Source organism: Varanus komodoensis, unplaced genomic scaffold (assembly GCF_004798865.1).
Source record: "Varanus komodoensis strain SLA01 unplaced genomic scaffold, ASM479886v1 scaffold4, whole genome shotgun sequence".
Taxonomy (NCBI): Eukaryota; Metazoa; Chordata; class Lepidosauria; order Squamata; family Varanidae; genus Varanus; species Varanus komodoensis.
In genome coordinates this window covers 51,401,875-51,418,320 of record NW_025335941.1, presented here as the reverse complement: position 1 = coordinate 51,418,320, position 16,446 = coordinate 51,401,875, and the positions used below count along the sequence as shown (strand labels likewise).

At 40.5% G+C, this 16,446-nt stretch overlaps 1 protein-coding gene across 3 annotated transcripts in view; it reads left to right on the top strand.

The window, feature by feature from the left end:
- GRIA4 (glutamate ionotropic receptor AMPA type subunit 4) overlaps positions 1–16,446 on the top strand; it is a 276,464-nt gene that overhangs the window by 180,102 nt on the left and 79,916 nt on the right. For all 3 annotated transcript variants that reach the window (XM_044442477.1, XM_044442476.1, XM_044442478.1), the window contains exon 5: positions 12,697–12,750. In XM_044442477.1, coding sequence (XP_044298412.1) covers positions 12,697–12,750 — 54 coding nt within the window. The remainder of the gene's footprint in view (positions 1–12,696; positions 12,751–16,446) is intronic.

Below are 16,446 nucleotides of genomic sequence, written 5' to 3'. Positions count from 1 at the left end.
CACACAAAATTATGAATAATGACTAAGCTGACCTTTCGTTTCATCTGCATTTACACAAGCATAATGGGAGCAACCCACACATTCAGTAAAAAAAAAGTGTAAGTGGAAATTAATATTGAGAGATCCATCAATTTTGCACAAATATTTGATGCCTTACTCTGAAGAAAAGCTACCCCATTTGTCTAAAAGCTTTCCTATTAAAAATTAGATTAAAATACTAGCTTCATTATATAGTGTCTTATGCATGTGTGCTTAATGCAAAACATAAAGAGCATCTCCCCTTCCATCCTAAATATATTTTGCAAGACGAACGATAGTTTACAACACAATGCACTCCAGAAAATAATCAAGACAAAGCGGCAGCGTATTAATCAATTGATGCAATATTTTCCCAAAGATGCAAGGAATAGGAATTCCAGCTGTCAGGCAAGTGTTAACAGTGGCATTCCAAGTCTACCCTTATTCATTGCTCCCTGTATTGTCTACCCAAGTCCTCCAGAAAAGTTGAAGGGTGCACCTAGATGGGCTAGATCAGTGATGGTGAACATTTTAGAGACCAAGTGCCCAAACAGCAACTTAAAACCCACATATTTCTCACAAAATGAAACACTACAATAAAAGCTGAAAACTGAGGTTTTAGTTCAGCGAAAAAAACACTACACAGCCAGTCCAAGCAAATATATATATATATATCCATGACAGTGCACTGAATGGCCATCTGAAAGTTCAGACAAGTCACAGCTAACGCGTCGCAGCTCATGATGTCATCGCCTGAAGCCGCAACTCCTTTCCGAGCATGTGCATGGCCCCTATGTGCACTATTATCCGATGCTCAGTTCCTGGGGTGATGCTGGGATGAATTGGCTTGCGTGCTGACAGAGTGGGCTCTACATATCCACTGTGGCACGCATGCCAAATGATTGCCGCCACAGGCCTAACCCTACCCTGGTGCAAAAGGGGTTAAGTTTCACTTGAAAAGAGGGGAATTTTGAAAAAGCCTTCCTCAAGTAGCTCTTTCTGTACAGCACCTCATTTCTGCCCATTCTAAACACAATCCAACCATCAAATCCATGCCAGGACACCCTGTTTTTGTAACATTAATCCTTCCCTACTGCACACCCCTAACCCTTGTTGTTGTTGTTGTTAGTCGCAAAGTTGTGTCCGACCCATCGCGACCCCATGGACAACATTTCTCCAGGCCTTCCTGTCCTCCACCATCCCTCGGAGTCCACTCAGGCCCACGCCGACTGCTTCAGTGACTCCATCTAGCCACCTCATTCTCTGCTGCCCCCTTCTTCTTTGCCATCAATTGTTCCCAGCATTAGGCTCTTCTCCAGGGAGTCCTTCCTTCTCATTAGGTGGCCAATGCATTTGAGTTTCATCTTCAGTATCTGGCCTTCTAAAGAGCAGTCAGAGTTGATCTCCTCTAGGACTGACCGGTTTGATCGCCTTGCGGTCCAAGAGACTCGCAGGAGTCTCCTCCAGCACCGCAATTCAAAGGCCTCAATTCTTTGGTGCGCGGCCTTCCTTATGGTCCAACATTCACAGCCATTGCAACTGGGAAAACCATAGCCTTGACTATATGCATTTTTGTTGGCAGGGTGATGTCTCTGCTTTCTAGTATGCTGTCTAGATTTGCCATAGCTTTCCTCCCCAGGAGCAAGCGTCTTTTAATTTCTTGACTGCAGTCCCCATCTGCAGTGATCTTGGTGTCCAGGAAAATAAAATCTGTCACTACCTCCATTTGTTCCCCATCTATTTGCCAGGAAGTGAGAGGACCGGATGCCATTATCTTAGTTTTCCTAATGTTGAGCTTCAAGCCAACTTCTGCGCTCTCCTCCTTCACCTGCATCAAGAGACTCTTTAGTTCCTCATCATTTTCTGCCATTAGAGTGGTATCATCTGCATATCTGAGGTTGTTGATATTTCTCCCAGCAATCTCAATTCCAACTGGTGATTCATCTAGTCCCTCCTTTCTCATGATGTGCTCTGCATATAAGTTAAATAGGCAGGGCAATGGTATACAGCGTTGTCAAACTCCTTTCTCAATTTTGAACCAATCAGTGGTTCTGTGTTCAGTTCTCACTGTTGCTTCTTGACCCACATATAGGTTTCTCAAGAGATAAATAAGATGGTCTGGTACTCCCATCTCTCTAAGAACTTGCCACAATTTGTTGTGATCACACAATCAAAGGCTTTAGCATAGTCAATGAAGCAGAAGTAGATGTTTTTCTGGAACTCCCTAGCTTTCTCTATGATCCAGGGTATGTTCGCAAGTTGATCACTAGTTCCTCTCCCTCTTTGAAATCCTGCATGTACTTCTGGTAGTTCTTGGTCCACATACTGGTGGAGCCTAGCTTGTAGGATTTTGAGCATAAATTTGGTAGCATGTGAAATGAGTGCAATTGTGCACTAGTTTGAACATTCCTTGGCATTGCCCTTCTTTGGGATGGGAATGTAAACTGACCTTTTCCAATCCTGTGGCCAATGTTGAGTTTTCCAAGATTGCTGGCATATTGAATGTAGCACTTTTACTGCATCATCTTTTAAGATTTTGAATAGCTCATCTGGAATACTGTCACCTCCACAAGCTTTGCTGTTGCTCAGACATCCTAAGGCCCATTTGACTTCACATTCCAGGATGTCGGGCTTGAGGTCAGTGACCACCCCATCGTGGTTATAAGGGATGTTAAGCTCTATCATGTATACTTGTTCTGTGTAATCTTGCCAATTCTTCCTAATCTCTTCTGCCTCTGTTAGGTCCCTGCCATTTTGGTTGTTTATCATGTCAATCTTTGCATGAAATGTTCCCTTCATATCTCCAATTTTCTTGGAGAAATGCCTGGTCCTCCCTATTCTATTGTTTTCTTCTGTTTCTTTCCCCTAACCACATATAGGGCTAAAATACCAAAGAAAAGAAAGGGATTTTGAAAAAGCCTTCGTTGAGTAGCTTTTTCGGCACAGCTATTCATTTCTGCCAATTCTAAACACATTCCACCCATCAAAACCATGCCAGGACTCCTTCTTTTTCTAACCCTAACCCTGACCTGGTGCACACACCTAACCCTAATATAGGGGTGAAGTTTCCCTGAAAAGAGGGCAATTTCGAAAAAGCTTTTGTTGAGTAGCTTTTTTGGCACAGCTCATCATTTCTGCCCATGCAAAACACAATCCAGCCATCAACATCGTGCCAGGACCCCTGGTTTTTCTAAGTCTAACCCTACCGTGGTGCATGCCTCTAATCCTAGCACAGGGTAAAGTTCCACTAAAAAGAGGGTGATTTTGAAAAAGCCTTAATCGAGTAGCTTTTTCTGCATAGCTCTTCATTTCTGTTTTTTCTAAACACATTCCAACCATTCGAACCAGGTCACCTTCCTTTTCTAACCCTTTCCCTACTTTGGTGCACATCCCTTACCTTAATGTAGGGTTAAGGTTCCACTGAAAATAAGATGATTTTTTAAAAGCCTTCCTTGAGTGGCTTTTTCTGCACAGCTCATCATTTCTGCCCATTCTAAACACATTCCAACCATCAGAACCATGCCAGGACTGCTGGTTTTTCCAACCCTAACCCTAATTTGGTGCACACCCCTACCCCTAATATAGGGTTAAAGTTCCCCTGGAAAGAGGGAGATTTTGAAAAAGCCTTTGTTGAGTAGCTTTTAGACACCGTGTGCCCAAACTGGAACTCCAAATCCACTTATCTATTGCAAATTGCCAACAATGCAGCCATACCTGAAAAACACCTCGGAGCAGTATAAGTACACTGAGTGGCCATCCGAAAGTTCAGACAATTTGCAGCTAATGTTTCTCAGCTTATTTTGTTATCACCTGTCTCCGCTGCCCCATTCCCAGCACGCCCATGGCCCCTGTGTGCGCTGTTATCTGATGCTTGGCTGCTGGGGCGATGCTGGGAAGACTTTGCTCACATGGCGACAGAGTAGTCTCTGCATCCCTGCTGCGGCATGCGTGCCATACTTTCAACACCAGCAGACTAGATGGACTTTGATATGATCCTGTAAAACAGTATGTATGTATGTATGTATGTATGTATTTATTTATTAAAACATTTCTATGCCGCCCCTTGCCAAAGCCTCGGGGCAGCTCACAACATACAATAAAATGCACAATAAATTAAAACAATAACAATTAAAATATATATATTAGAATAAAATATTTTTAAGCAAATATGCAACCTTAGGACTACTAAACATATTTTTATTTTATCTTGCTTCTGGTTCAGTGTGGCCCCTAAAAACATGAAGTAGTGTATGAGGTCACGGTTCCCCAGTTTGAATCTCACTTTTCCCATCAATTCTCTAAGGAGGCAAACCACATCCTCTCTTTCTTCCAGCCTCTTCTCACCGACTTTAATATGGACATAGTATTGCAGACCTAAATTTATAAGAGTGTCGCGGAATTTCAATGATGTATGTGAAGCTCTTTAGAGTATCTAAAATATCTACAGCAGCTACAGATTTTGGAGTTCTGCCTTCATTTGTAAATACAAGAATTCTTGCAAAGAGAAACACATTTCAGATGGTACAAAGCTAAAATCAACCCATCCTTGTCCTAGAAATTGAGCCTGCTCTACAGAATTAGCATCATAGCCGCATTCAAGCAATTTGACCTTGGCCAGTGTTGTGAAGCAGTGCAACAGCAGGCAGATGGACAGACGGCATGGCCATTGTTCTTTTGCTCCTCTTGCAGCCCCTCCTTTTTGCTGTATTTCTTAACTGTCTCAGGTTGTTGGACCATCCGTCCTTTTAATTTAATAATGTGCTCTTTGATAAACAGAATTTTTAGGGTGTAGCCCTCTCTTTCTCACCATATTTGTCCCATTTCATTCCTCCATCTTACTTTCCAACCAGTCCCACTCAGTTTCTGCTGTTCTTGAGGCATGCTTCACGTCCCAGAAAACTTACCTTGTGAAACCCTGAAACTGTGAGGTGGATAAAATACAATTTTTGAAATCATCATACCAGATGATGCTTTCAAGGCCTCCCTTTTTTCTCTTTTGCTTCCTCTCTCTCTGGTGATGATTTTTCTGCAGCATTTTTTTAATTAATGGGGTTTATACTAGTTCATTCATAAGTACAGATTGTTCAGTTTTCAAGTTTTTATTATTTTCTACCAATTAAAACAGTGATTATTCCAAAGACATCAGACATACTGGGTTGTACTCTTATTCTCTTTATAATTACTTTTGATTTCAACACTAAGTATAATTCCATTTCTCTGACCAATGATTTAAAAAGTCCCAGGTTTGATAGTAGTATGTATCTTCTTTTTCCTTAAGGGATAAAGTCAGTCTGTCCATTTCTGCACAGTCCAGTATCTTCTTTAAATATAAGTACAGATTGTTTATAACTTGAGCATTTGTAACTTGGGGACAGCAGGTACAGCCATCATGAATAACTGTCATTGATAGCCTTGTTTTTTATTTTTATTTTTTTTTCGATTTATATCCTGCCTTTTTCCTACAAAGGGCTCAAGGCAGCTTACATCTCCTCCTCCATCTTATCCTCACAACAACAACCCTGTGAGGTAGGTTGGGCTGAGAAGCTGTGCCTGGCCCAAAGTCACCCAGTTGGCTCCATGGCTGAGTGGGGACTAGAACCCAGATCCTCTGAGTCCCAGTCCCATGCTCTTCACCACTACGCCACACTGGCTCTCTCCTTAGGGCTTCATGCTTTTCTGTACAGGCATTGGACTGTCCTTTAAATGGAACACTCCAGTCTTCCTCCACATTTGAGAAAAAGAGTCCAGCATTTTCCATTTAGGCATGCCCTTCCACCAGCATTCTAGGCAGAGCTTCTTCTTTCCATTAGGGAATGGAAACCATCAATACGAGCCTCAGTGCCTGCAGTCTCTTTCATTGAACCTGTTGTATCACAAAGTCTTTTCCCAAAACCTGTCTTTTGTGCTACTGCAACCATAAGGAACTTTTTCCAACCCTACTGAATCACCTTTACCCTCCTCAGAGGCTTTTAAAATATTTTGTGGATGGCTTACTGAAAAATTCATCCTTGCTTCGGGTGCTCCACAAAATCTCATCTTGTATAACGATTAGATCATTGCTCTTCAAGCACGATATCCCCACTCTAGTCTCAATCTTTTTACTTGTTAGAAATGCATTTATACTTTATAGCACAGGGAAACCCCTTTCCTTCTTTTCCTTCAGATAGAAGATTGCCAAACAGTCCTGCAGGCAAAGCCTCATTTAATTTGCCATTTGTTAAGGGGTGTTTAATTTGAAAGTAGGTCTTTTCTTTAAAAAAAAAAAGCACACTTATTTTGAAGACTTCTTAGATATATTATTGACCCTTGCCTTAAATATAGACCCGTGCTAATTTATTTCTTTATTTAAAAGAATATCGCCTGCCTTTCAGCTAAAAGAAGCTCCCTGGAAAGTTTACAAATGAGTACATAAATCAGTAAAAATCATAGAATCGTGAAGCTGCATGGGAACTTGAAGATTATCCACTCCATCACCCTGTTCAGTGCAGAATCTGCACTGCAGAAAGCAGCTGCAGCGCTCTTGGATGATGACAGTCTGGCCTCTGCCTGGATGCCTGCCACTTTCTGGGGTAGTTTGTTGCTCTGTTGAACAGCTCTTGCCTTTAGGAAGGCTCTCCGCATCTTCACTGAAATCTGCTTCCCTGCAATTTGCACCCACTGGCCATACTTTTTCCTTCCTCAGCCATGGAAGATCAAGTCTGTGTGGCAGCCTTCCAAGACTGCTCTCACGTCCCTGCTCAGCCCTGAGAAAAGGAGGGTGTGAGGTGACATGACCGCACTCAATGGGCACAGGTATTCCTTGCTTAACACAGTTTTGATTAACACAGATTTTGATTAATGTGGCAAAATTACTTGTGCCAATCCCTTGATATGCACAGCAGAGTTTTAATTAACGCGCCTTTTTAAATTTGCCACAAACAGTTGTGGGCATGATGACATCATTCCTCCACCCAGCCATGATCTCAGGACTCCTGCAAGGCTGACGTCAGCAGTGCTTGTATTACAAATTCCAGTTATTCATCTTAAGTTTTAGAACCCATCGATCATGTCACAGAATCAGAGCACTGGGCCATCAAGCAAAAAATGGAAAAGGAAAGTCATATCCTTAGATACAAAACTTGATATAAGTAAAAGATTTAAAAGTGCCGATGAAGTTGCTGCATCTACATTTCTTGCTGTGCTGCAGAAAATTATTGAGGAAAGTAATTATGATTGCCACCAAATTTTCGATGTAGATGAAACCACCCTGTAAAAAATGCCATCTAGAACTTTTATATCAAAACAAGAAGCAGTGCATCCCGTCTATGAAGTAACAAAAGATCCCATAACTATTATGCTTGGAGGGATGCAAATGGAGATTTTAACTAAAGCCACTGCTTGTCCACCTTACTGAGGACCTCAGGGCTTTACATAGATGTAACAAGACCTTTTTACATGGAAGGTGAATCATAAGGCTTATCATTTGTACCATTGATTATTAGATTTGATTAGCGCAGTTTTGATATTTGCCGCAATATTCTGTGATCAATTAACAGTGTTAATCGAGGGATACCTGTATTTCAAATGCTGTCACAAAGAAGGAAAAGAGCTCTTCTCATTCATCCCACGTTGTAGGACATGGAACAATGAACTTAAAGTACACCAGGTACAGCCTAGACACAAGGGGGAAATTCCTGACTGTAAGAGCAGTACAACAGTGGAACAAGTTGACAAGAGAGGTTGTGTGCTCTTCCACACTAGATGCATTCAAGAAGCAATTAGACGGTGATCTGGGTGGGCTGATATAACTGGACCTCCTGCACCAGCAGGAAATTGGACTAGATGGCCTTCTTGATCTTTCTGATCCTACTATTCTGTGATTCTACGATATATATATTGTAGTGTGAACTACTTAGACATTTTAAGATATCAGGAGAGCAATCCTGTTGTCCCTGGGCAAGCATCCAAGGACACAGGCCAGGTGGAACAATCCCTCTGAAGTCAGAGAAAATGACTGACCTCAGAAGGGAAGGGGTCAGATCCAGCTCCAGAACTCTCTTCCTCACAGCCAGCATGGCAGAAGCCATGCTGGGCGCATCTTTGAGGTTGGAAAAACGACCTTAGAGGAGGCCAGGGAGACATTTCCAGTGGGCAGGAAGGGGAGGAGACTAGAGAGGCTGTAGGTTATCTTGGGCCTCTGCCAACCTCCTCTCTACCTCCAAAGATTCTCACTAGCTGGGCTAAAAAAAATCAGATATTACGGCAGATGGGAGGTGAAGATTGTTTCCACTGCACCTACCACCCTGCTGGCTTCAATGTGGTAGGTCATTGGATATTTGGAAGGCTGTGAGTTTAGGGACTCCTGAGGGGTGAGGTAACAATAGTCATACTGCACCCTATGTGGCATCACACTGGTGTGGATGCATGGATGACCTGTTTTCTCCAGATTGAACATACCTAGGTCTATCAATCATTCCCTGTAAGAGTTTGTTTTCAGAAACACCCTAACCATATATTGATTACCTTCCTCTGGATATTCTCTTTTTTCTCAGTATTGGTCTTAAAAAGTGCTGATCTGAATGGAACACATTATTCCAGATGCAGCATGACCAGTGCAAATATTTTAGTTTATTTTTTGTGACATGGACACTATGTTACCTGCCCCTAAAATTGCACACTTTTTAAAGCAGTGGCATCACTCTTCTACTGATGTTCACCTAGATCCTATGCTCTCTCCAGCTGCCTGCCATCTTCTTCTTCTGTCTTTGGTTTTTATCGTACCTTTATATTTATGTTTGTTGAACTTTTATCTTGTTGGTTTTAGCTGTGTTCCAGCCTGTCAAGATCATTTTGTATCTTGCTTTTGTCTTCAGGATTAAAGTAATGCCACAAAAATGTTGATAAAATAAAATAAAATGAATAATAAAATGATAACCTTAGTAAAAGAGTAGCTAAACCAAAAATATGAGAAAATAAAGGGATCGTAGACCCATAGAATAGTAGAGTTGAAAGAAGCCAGAGGACCACTGAGTCCAACCAGCTCTTGTAGGACTCCAAGATGGCTGTCCATTAACATCTTGAATGCCTCCAGTGCTGGAGAGCCCATGGCCTCCCTAGGTCATTGCTTCCATTGTTATACTGCTCTTAACAGCCAGGACATTCTTCCTGATATCTACCCAGAACCTGGCTTCCTGTAGCTTGAGCTCATTATTCTGGGTCTTGTACTCTGGGATAATCAAGAAGAGATCCTGGCCTTCCACTTTGTGACAAAGTACTTGAAGACTGCTATCATAACTCCCTTCATTCTTCTCTTCTCAAGGCTAAACATGCCAACTTCTTTCAATTCTCCTCACAGGGTTTTGTTTCCAGTCCCTGAATCATCCTTGTTGCCCTCCTCTGAACCTTTTCTGGCTGTCTGCATCTTTCTTAAACTGTGGTGCCAAGAACTGGATGCAGCACTCCAGATGAGGCCTAACCAGTGCTGAGTAAAGGGGAACTAGTATTTCACAAGATTTGGAAGTGAAACTTCATTTCACGCATCCTGAAATAGCATTTGCCGTTTTTGCAGACACATCAGATGGTTGACTCATATTCAGCTTGTGATCTACAACAATTCCAAGATCCTTCTCAGTTACAATATAGTTGAGCCAAGTGTTTCGTATCTTATAATAATGCATTGGGTTTCTTTTTCCTAGGTGCAGAACTTGGCATTTGTTCTGATTGAATTTCATTCTGTTATTTTCAGCCCAGCATCCCAACCTATCAAGAGCACCTTGAATCTTCTGCCTTCCAGGCATCAGTTATCCCACCCACTTTTGTGTCATCTGCAAATCTGATAATTGTTCCCTGCACTTCCTCATCCAAGTTATTAACAAAACTGATGAAGAGCACTGAGTCCAGAACTGAACCCTGCGGTTCCCCCCTTGTTGCCTCTCCCCGGTTTGAGACAGTGCCATTGATGAGCACTCTTTGATGCCAATTCTGTTAATCTATCTGATGGTTGTTCCATCTAGCCCACTTTTACTTACCAGGATATCATGGGGAACTTTGTTAAAAGCTTAATTCATCAGATTAGATTTGTATTCCATCTTTTTTTTAAAGAACTCAAAAGTGGCTTTCACCATTCTCTTCTCCCTGCTCTCAAACTTATTCCCACAACAACAACTGTGTGAGGTAGGTTAGGCTGAGAGTCAGTGACTGGCCCAAAGTTACACAGTTGGCTCCATGGCTGAGTGGGAACTAGAACCCAGATTGCCTGAGTCACAGCCCCATGCCCTTAACCGCAAATCATACTTGATTTGAGGAAGTCAAGATAGATTACATCCTCAGCATTCCCACAGTCCATCAGGGAGATTACCCAATCAAAACATGTGATCAGATTAGTCTGGAAGGATTTGTTCTTGAGGAATTCATGTTGGCTTTCAATAACCACTGCGTTGTTTTCAAAATGTATGCAGACTGACTGTTCCATAATCTGCTGCAGAATTTTCCTAGGGATTAATGCCAGACTGACTGGTCTGTAGTTCCCATGTTCCAGGTTCTTCTTTGTTCTTTTCTTGAATATGGGAACAACATTATCCTTTCTCTAGTCATCTGGCAGTTCCCCTGTCCTCCATGATTTCTTAAAGATAATAGTGGTTCTGAGAGTCTTTCCATTAGCTCCTTTCTGATCGTAAATACTATGAGAGACGGTGTTGGTCTGGGACTTGGGAGATCTGTATTCTAGTCTCCACTTGGCCATGAAGGTCACTGGATACCTTTTGAGAAGTAATTGACTCTCATCCTAACCCACCTCACAGGATTGTTGCGAAAATGAAATGGAGAAGTAGACAATCATGTAAGCTGTCTTTGGTTCTTTGCAAGACAAAACAAATCAGGATATAAATATAATAACTAAAAAAATGAAAGCACAACAGAACAGGATGGATTTTTTCTGGTATACCTAAAATAGAACAGCAAGGGCACCAAGTGAAGCTATTTATGAAGAAACTTCCATAGTTTGGACATCATCCCTACAGGGGCCTATTTTCTGCTAGCCTTCCACCCATTGTCGAAAGGCAGGGGCACCTGAAGATGAAGTGACTAGGTGGGCTTATGTCCTTCACAAGAACCTGTGCAACTTTTTCTGGGTGATAATAACATCACAAATTAATAATAATCTTGATGTAAGGCAGCAAGGACTGGTCAGTAGACTTTATAGCTGGTTGCAGGATCAAGAAGTCAATTTATATATATGGAGAATATATGGAGAGAGCCAGTGTGGTATAGTGGTTAAGTGCATGGAACTGGGACTCAGACGACCTGGGTTCTAGTCCCCGCTCAGCCATGGAGCCCACTGGGTGACTTTGGGCCAGTCACAGACTCAGCCCAACCTACCTCACACGGTTGTTGTTGTGGGGATAAGATGGAGGAGGAGAATGATGTAAGCTGCCTTGAGCCCTTTGTAGGATAAAAGCAGGATATAAATTGAAACAAATAAATATGACAAGCTCAGAGGCCGAAGAGGGGAGGTGGAACCAATATATTAGTACTTATGCTACCTTACCTGCCTTAATGTGTGCTGCTGTTACAGACATATCATGAACCTAATCATGAACATGTCATGATGTGCTTGAACATTTAGTGCAAGATGCTTGAGGGCAGGTAGCAAGTCTCAGACATGTGGTCAGTAGTTGAAGATTATCCAGGATTCAAGGTCAGACTTCCACTGGAGAAGGTTGAAGTCCCAACAGTGAGGCTGTTCAGGTATAGACTGGACATGCACATGGTAGGCATGTCATGGGTGGAGCTGGCTGGAGCCAGGGGTCAGATTAGATGGCCCAAGAGGTCCCTTCTGACTCACTCTGTTTCTATGTTTCAACATTTGGCTTTTGGGACAATATGCATATGGAAATACAGTATAATTATAAAATATATGTAAGTAAGTAAAAATGTAAGTAAAAATATAAATAATTTTTCAGGTCCTGGGAGAATTCCCTGGAAAGGCAATGTTGATGTGAAATAACCCACAGATTAACATATTAAGCAAGATCCGATGACTGGTAGTTCCCCATCCCGTAGTAAAGTTGGGGTGGTCTTAAAGGGGTCACACTCAAATGAACTCACACTGTTCACTGTGCTGTGTTTGAACGGTCTTCTCAGTCCTTTGCAATCCATATAGTTAAGTGGTCTTCAAAAATTCTTCAGAAGCAGAGGGCCTCAAAGTAGCTAACAAAAGTGGTGCAGGTTGAAGTCAACATAACAAATGATCCAGATATGAATTCACATGGCAATTTTGACATGCTAGTAGCATCTGAGAGTAATTTAGGAGGGGCTTGATATTGGTCATATGAATTATCTGGCTAGTCTTCATTTAGAGAGGATTCCTACTTGCTCTATGAATCTTTTAGTTCCCCCTTTTAGCCTAAATATAGTTTCTTTGACATCTGTTCAGCTAAAATATTTTATGTCTGTGTGTATGGTCATCAGCCATCTCTCCTTTAGCAAAGAAGTTAACTTTTCAAAAGATTTTCTGCTGTTCAATTCAAACTAAAAAGATTTGAGATGTTTTGCATTTGTTGGTATCTAGGCATTAGCGTGTTTAGGTATCTTTGTAAAATAATCTGTGTTTATATTGCAAGAATTATATATCATATATTACACCTATTACTTGAAGTAATCAATTATGCATTGTTCTTTTTTCTTTCCCTCTTCCTACAGATTGTAAGTGTTGGGAAACATGTTAAAGGCTACCACTACATCCTTGCAAACCTGGTAAGAAACCTGCTGCATGAGTCTTCTTGGCTGGTAAACATTTCTGTGGCTCTAGCAAACCAAGATAAAGTAGTCCAAGATGCTGCTTTTGTCCTAAGTATTTTGCTTCAACTGGAGGAGAATCAATGCATCAAAACACCTCTGCTGACTTGGTTAGAATCATATGGATTCTCCTTTCTCACACAGTCCCTATTAGCATCCATTCCATCTAGCTGCGAATGAGGGGGAAAAAATACAGCAAATCTCATTCCATCAGCTCATTTGGAACTAACTGCTCTCTGGCCCCTCCTCTTCTGGAATTATCTCCCTCACTGGCCATTCTACCCAATCATTGTAAAATTATGACTCATATAATAATTAGTACTTGAATTTGCTTTCATTTCTCTTCCCTATGCACCTCCTCTTTGGTGTAATGTTACTATTTAAAATTGTAAATCATTATGCCATTATTTAAAATTGTGTGTAATTATGTAACATTCCAAATCAGTATGAATGTATTGGCAGAAAGGTGATATATAAATGCAGTGATTAAATGCATACATGCATACATTTATAGCAGCATAATCTCATTGATGTTAATTATGGTAACCTGAGTGAATCCAAAGATTTACTTCCACAGAAAACAACACATTCGAAGAATAGCAAAAGGTCATGACAACGAACTACACGCAGTTCTTCAGTACTGCATAAAGAAATGACAGCCTCCGCTACATAGTATACCTAGAACATTGGAAAATGAAATTATTCCACTGTTTGTGTATGTGTTTGTTCTTATTGGCTGTGAACTTGACATGTTGCTCTCATCTTTAAATCAGAGCATACTGTGCAAAGCTTGACATTCTGTTGGGCATGCCTAGCACTTCATCTGCTATGGAGAAACACCCCATCATGCTGTCCTGCACCGGCACAATTTAGCCACAATTTAACTAGTACAAAAGGGCATACATTTCCTTGTAACAGATCGACCTTTCCTTACTTTGACTTCTGGGTGCGTTAACTTACAATGCCTACCAATCCATAATGATTGTGAATGTTGTCTAACACATTAGACCAGTAGTCCCCAGCCTTTTTGGCACCAGGGACCGGTTTCGTGGAAGACATTTTTTCCATGCACCAGGGGCGGGGGATGTTTTTGGGATGATTCAAGTGCATTACAGTGGTGCCTCATACTTCGAAATTAATTTGTTTCAAAAGGTCGTTTGAACTCTGAATCGTTTGAAGTTCGAATCAATTTTCCCTATTAGAACTATTGGAAGATGAGTTAATTCCCAGGCCCAAACCAATAGCCATCTTGATAAACTTAAACAGCAAATATGCATTATTTTAGATAAAAATAACACAATTAAATTCCAAATTTATTAATTAAAACTTGGAAAGAATTAATAAAATATGTGCAATACTGTACAATAAAATAAAATTTGCATTTACTGTCCAAATTTTTTTAGTGAAGAGTGGTGAAGCAGAAAAGGATTCATGGAGGCAGTGGGAAGGATCAGGAAGGCAGGCAGTTAAAAGGATCTGAAAAGGATCAAGGAGGCAGCAAGAAGGATCAAGAAGGCAGGACACTAAAAAGCACTCAGAATGATTTAGGCACTCCCCTAAAAGGCACTGAGAAGTATCAAGAAGACACTCAAAAAGATTGAAAAGACATGCAGTGAAAATGCACCAATACAACAAGAGACAACTTGGGCACACAACTGATGACATTTCTGCAGTGACTGCATTTTTTTCATTGTGCCTGTGGTTTGAACTTAGAAGCATAGTTGGAACTTCCAAGATATTTTATCTTGTCTCTAACGTTAGAACTCTGGATCTCACATGACAATCACCTCCTGCTGTGCAGCCCAGTTCCTAACAGGCAACGGACTGGTACCCATCAGTGGTCCAGGGGTTGGGAATCCTGCAGTAGAGGACCCTAGCATAGAGGAAGCTGAAAAATAATAGATTTGAGTTGTGTAGTCTACAATAATGGCAATAATTTGCTGAGATTAAATGCTTCCTGAATTTAAGCTCTTGCTCACGTTTATATTTTATATATATAGTGGCTAAGCTGGTGAATCATAGGAGAAGGGCATTTTGAAGTCTGTACTCCAGAAAGACCTGTGAGGAACCTGAGGTTGTGCAACAAGAATTATGCTAGCACCAATGGGTTTGGTTCCTTCTTTTCTTTTTGTTTCTGAGGAGATAGCCTATTGTACTGATCATGTTCCTAGGAGGAAGCAAATTGAGCTGATACAACAATGCAGTGGGAAGAGAACCCTCTTTTAGGCTCTAGCTTGAGCTGTTACCAAGGCTGTGCAGGGTGCCTTAGCAGCACAACTACCGAGTACACATGCCCCCTTGTAGCTGGGATGTAGCTGGGATGCTTGAAGAAACAGAGGATGTAGAAAGTAAAGGCTTTTAGCACATTTTTCATTGCATCGGAACATGCAGGCGGTTTGGAAGTTCTGTTATTCTCTGTTTTGACAATGTAATTCAAGATCAAGTCAGCCGAAATTAAGACAGTGGCATATTGAATTAATCTAGGTTTTATATCCCACCTTTCTGCCAAAGATGGTAGTCACAGTGGCTAACAATAAGAAAATTGAGTTAGTTAATTAAATAGTGAATGACTAACAAGACTAACACACTGATTATTTGAGTAGGTTTACTCTTCTAGTCTTATGCCTCATGTTCAGGCTTTGATTTGTTAAATTACCTTTCATATGAATCTAACAATGAGAAGAAGCCAGATCTGCCTTTCCCCAATTAATCTATTTGAACCAATGGTATTATTATTGAGTACTGGCGGGGAAGCTATTAAGCAGTCATTACTAACCAATTTATAGCTTATCCTTTGACTACTCTATTGTCTATTCATTTTGACTAATTTATTGCTTATCTGCCTTGACTAATGTATGGTCTGATTAGTTTTCAAACTAATTTGTTGCATATTTATCTTTGTGACTGCATTGCCTCAACTAATTAATTGCTTATTGCTCTTGATTAATGTATTGTTTGTTTATCTTAAATTATTGTGTAGTTAACTTATAGCCTAGTGCTCTTGACCAATTCATTATGTTTCCTTCAACTAATTTATTGTTTTGATTAATGTATTGCTTAAATGATTTTGACTAAATTATTGCTTACTTACTCCTGATTAATATATTCCCAAATGAATTATCCGAGGATTAATTTATCATTTCATAAATGTTTTATTCACCATTTTATAACTTAATCTTTAATTATTGGTGATCCTTTAATGGTTTATCATATGTATGGATTAAACCTTTCACCTTTAAGCCAGAAAATATTCCAGATTATTTTGAAATGACCCCAAGAAAAATGGTTATAGATAAAGAAAAGGTTTGCTGTAAGCACACCTAACATCCAAAGAACAGATAGAGCAAATGCATTAAATAGATGGGTAATTATTGTAATCCTTTAAAAAAAAAAAGCCCAACAAATACGCTAAGGCTATGACACACTTACCTGGGAGTAAGTCCTATTTAACTCAATAAACCTTATATCTGAATAGCCATACATATATTGCACTCTTAGAGTAATTGAAGACAGTGAATGGAAAATAGAGGTTCAGTCTGATATCCAGAAAACACTGACAATCTGAGTGCAATTAAAAGAATCGGTATTAAAGATTGTATACAGAGATATAATCAAAAGTTAGAATTGTTTAAAGTCTTTAAAGAGAATAGAAAG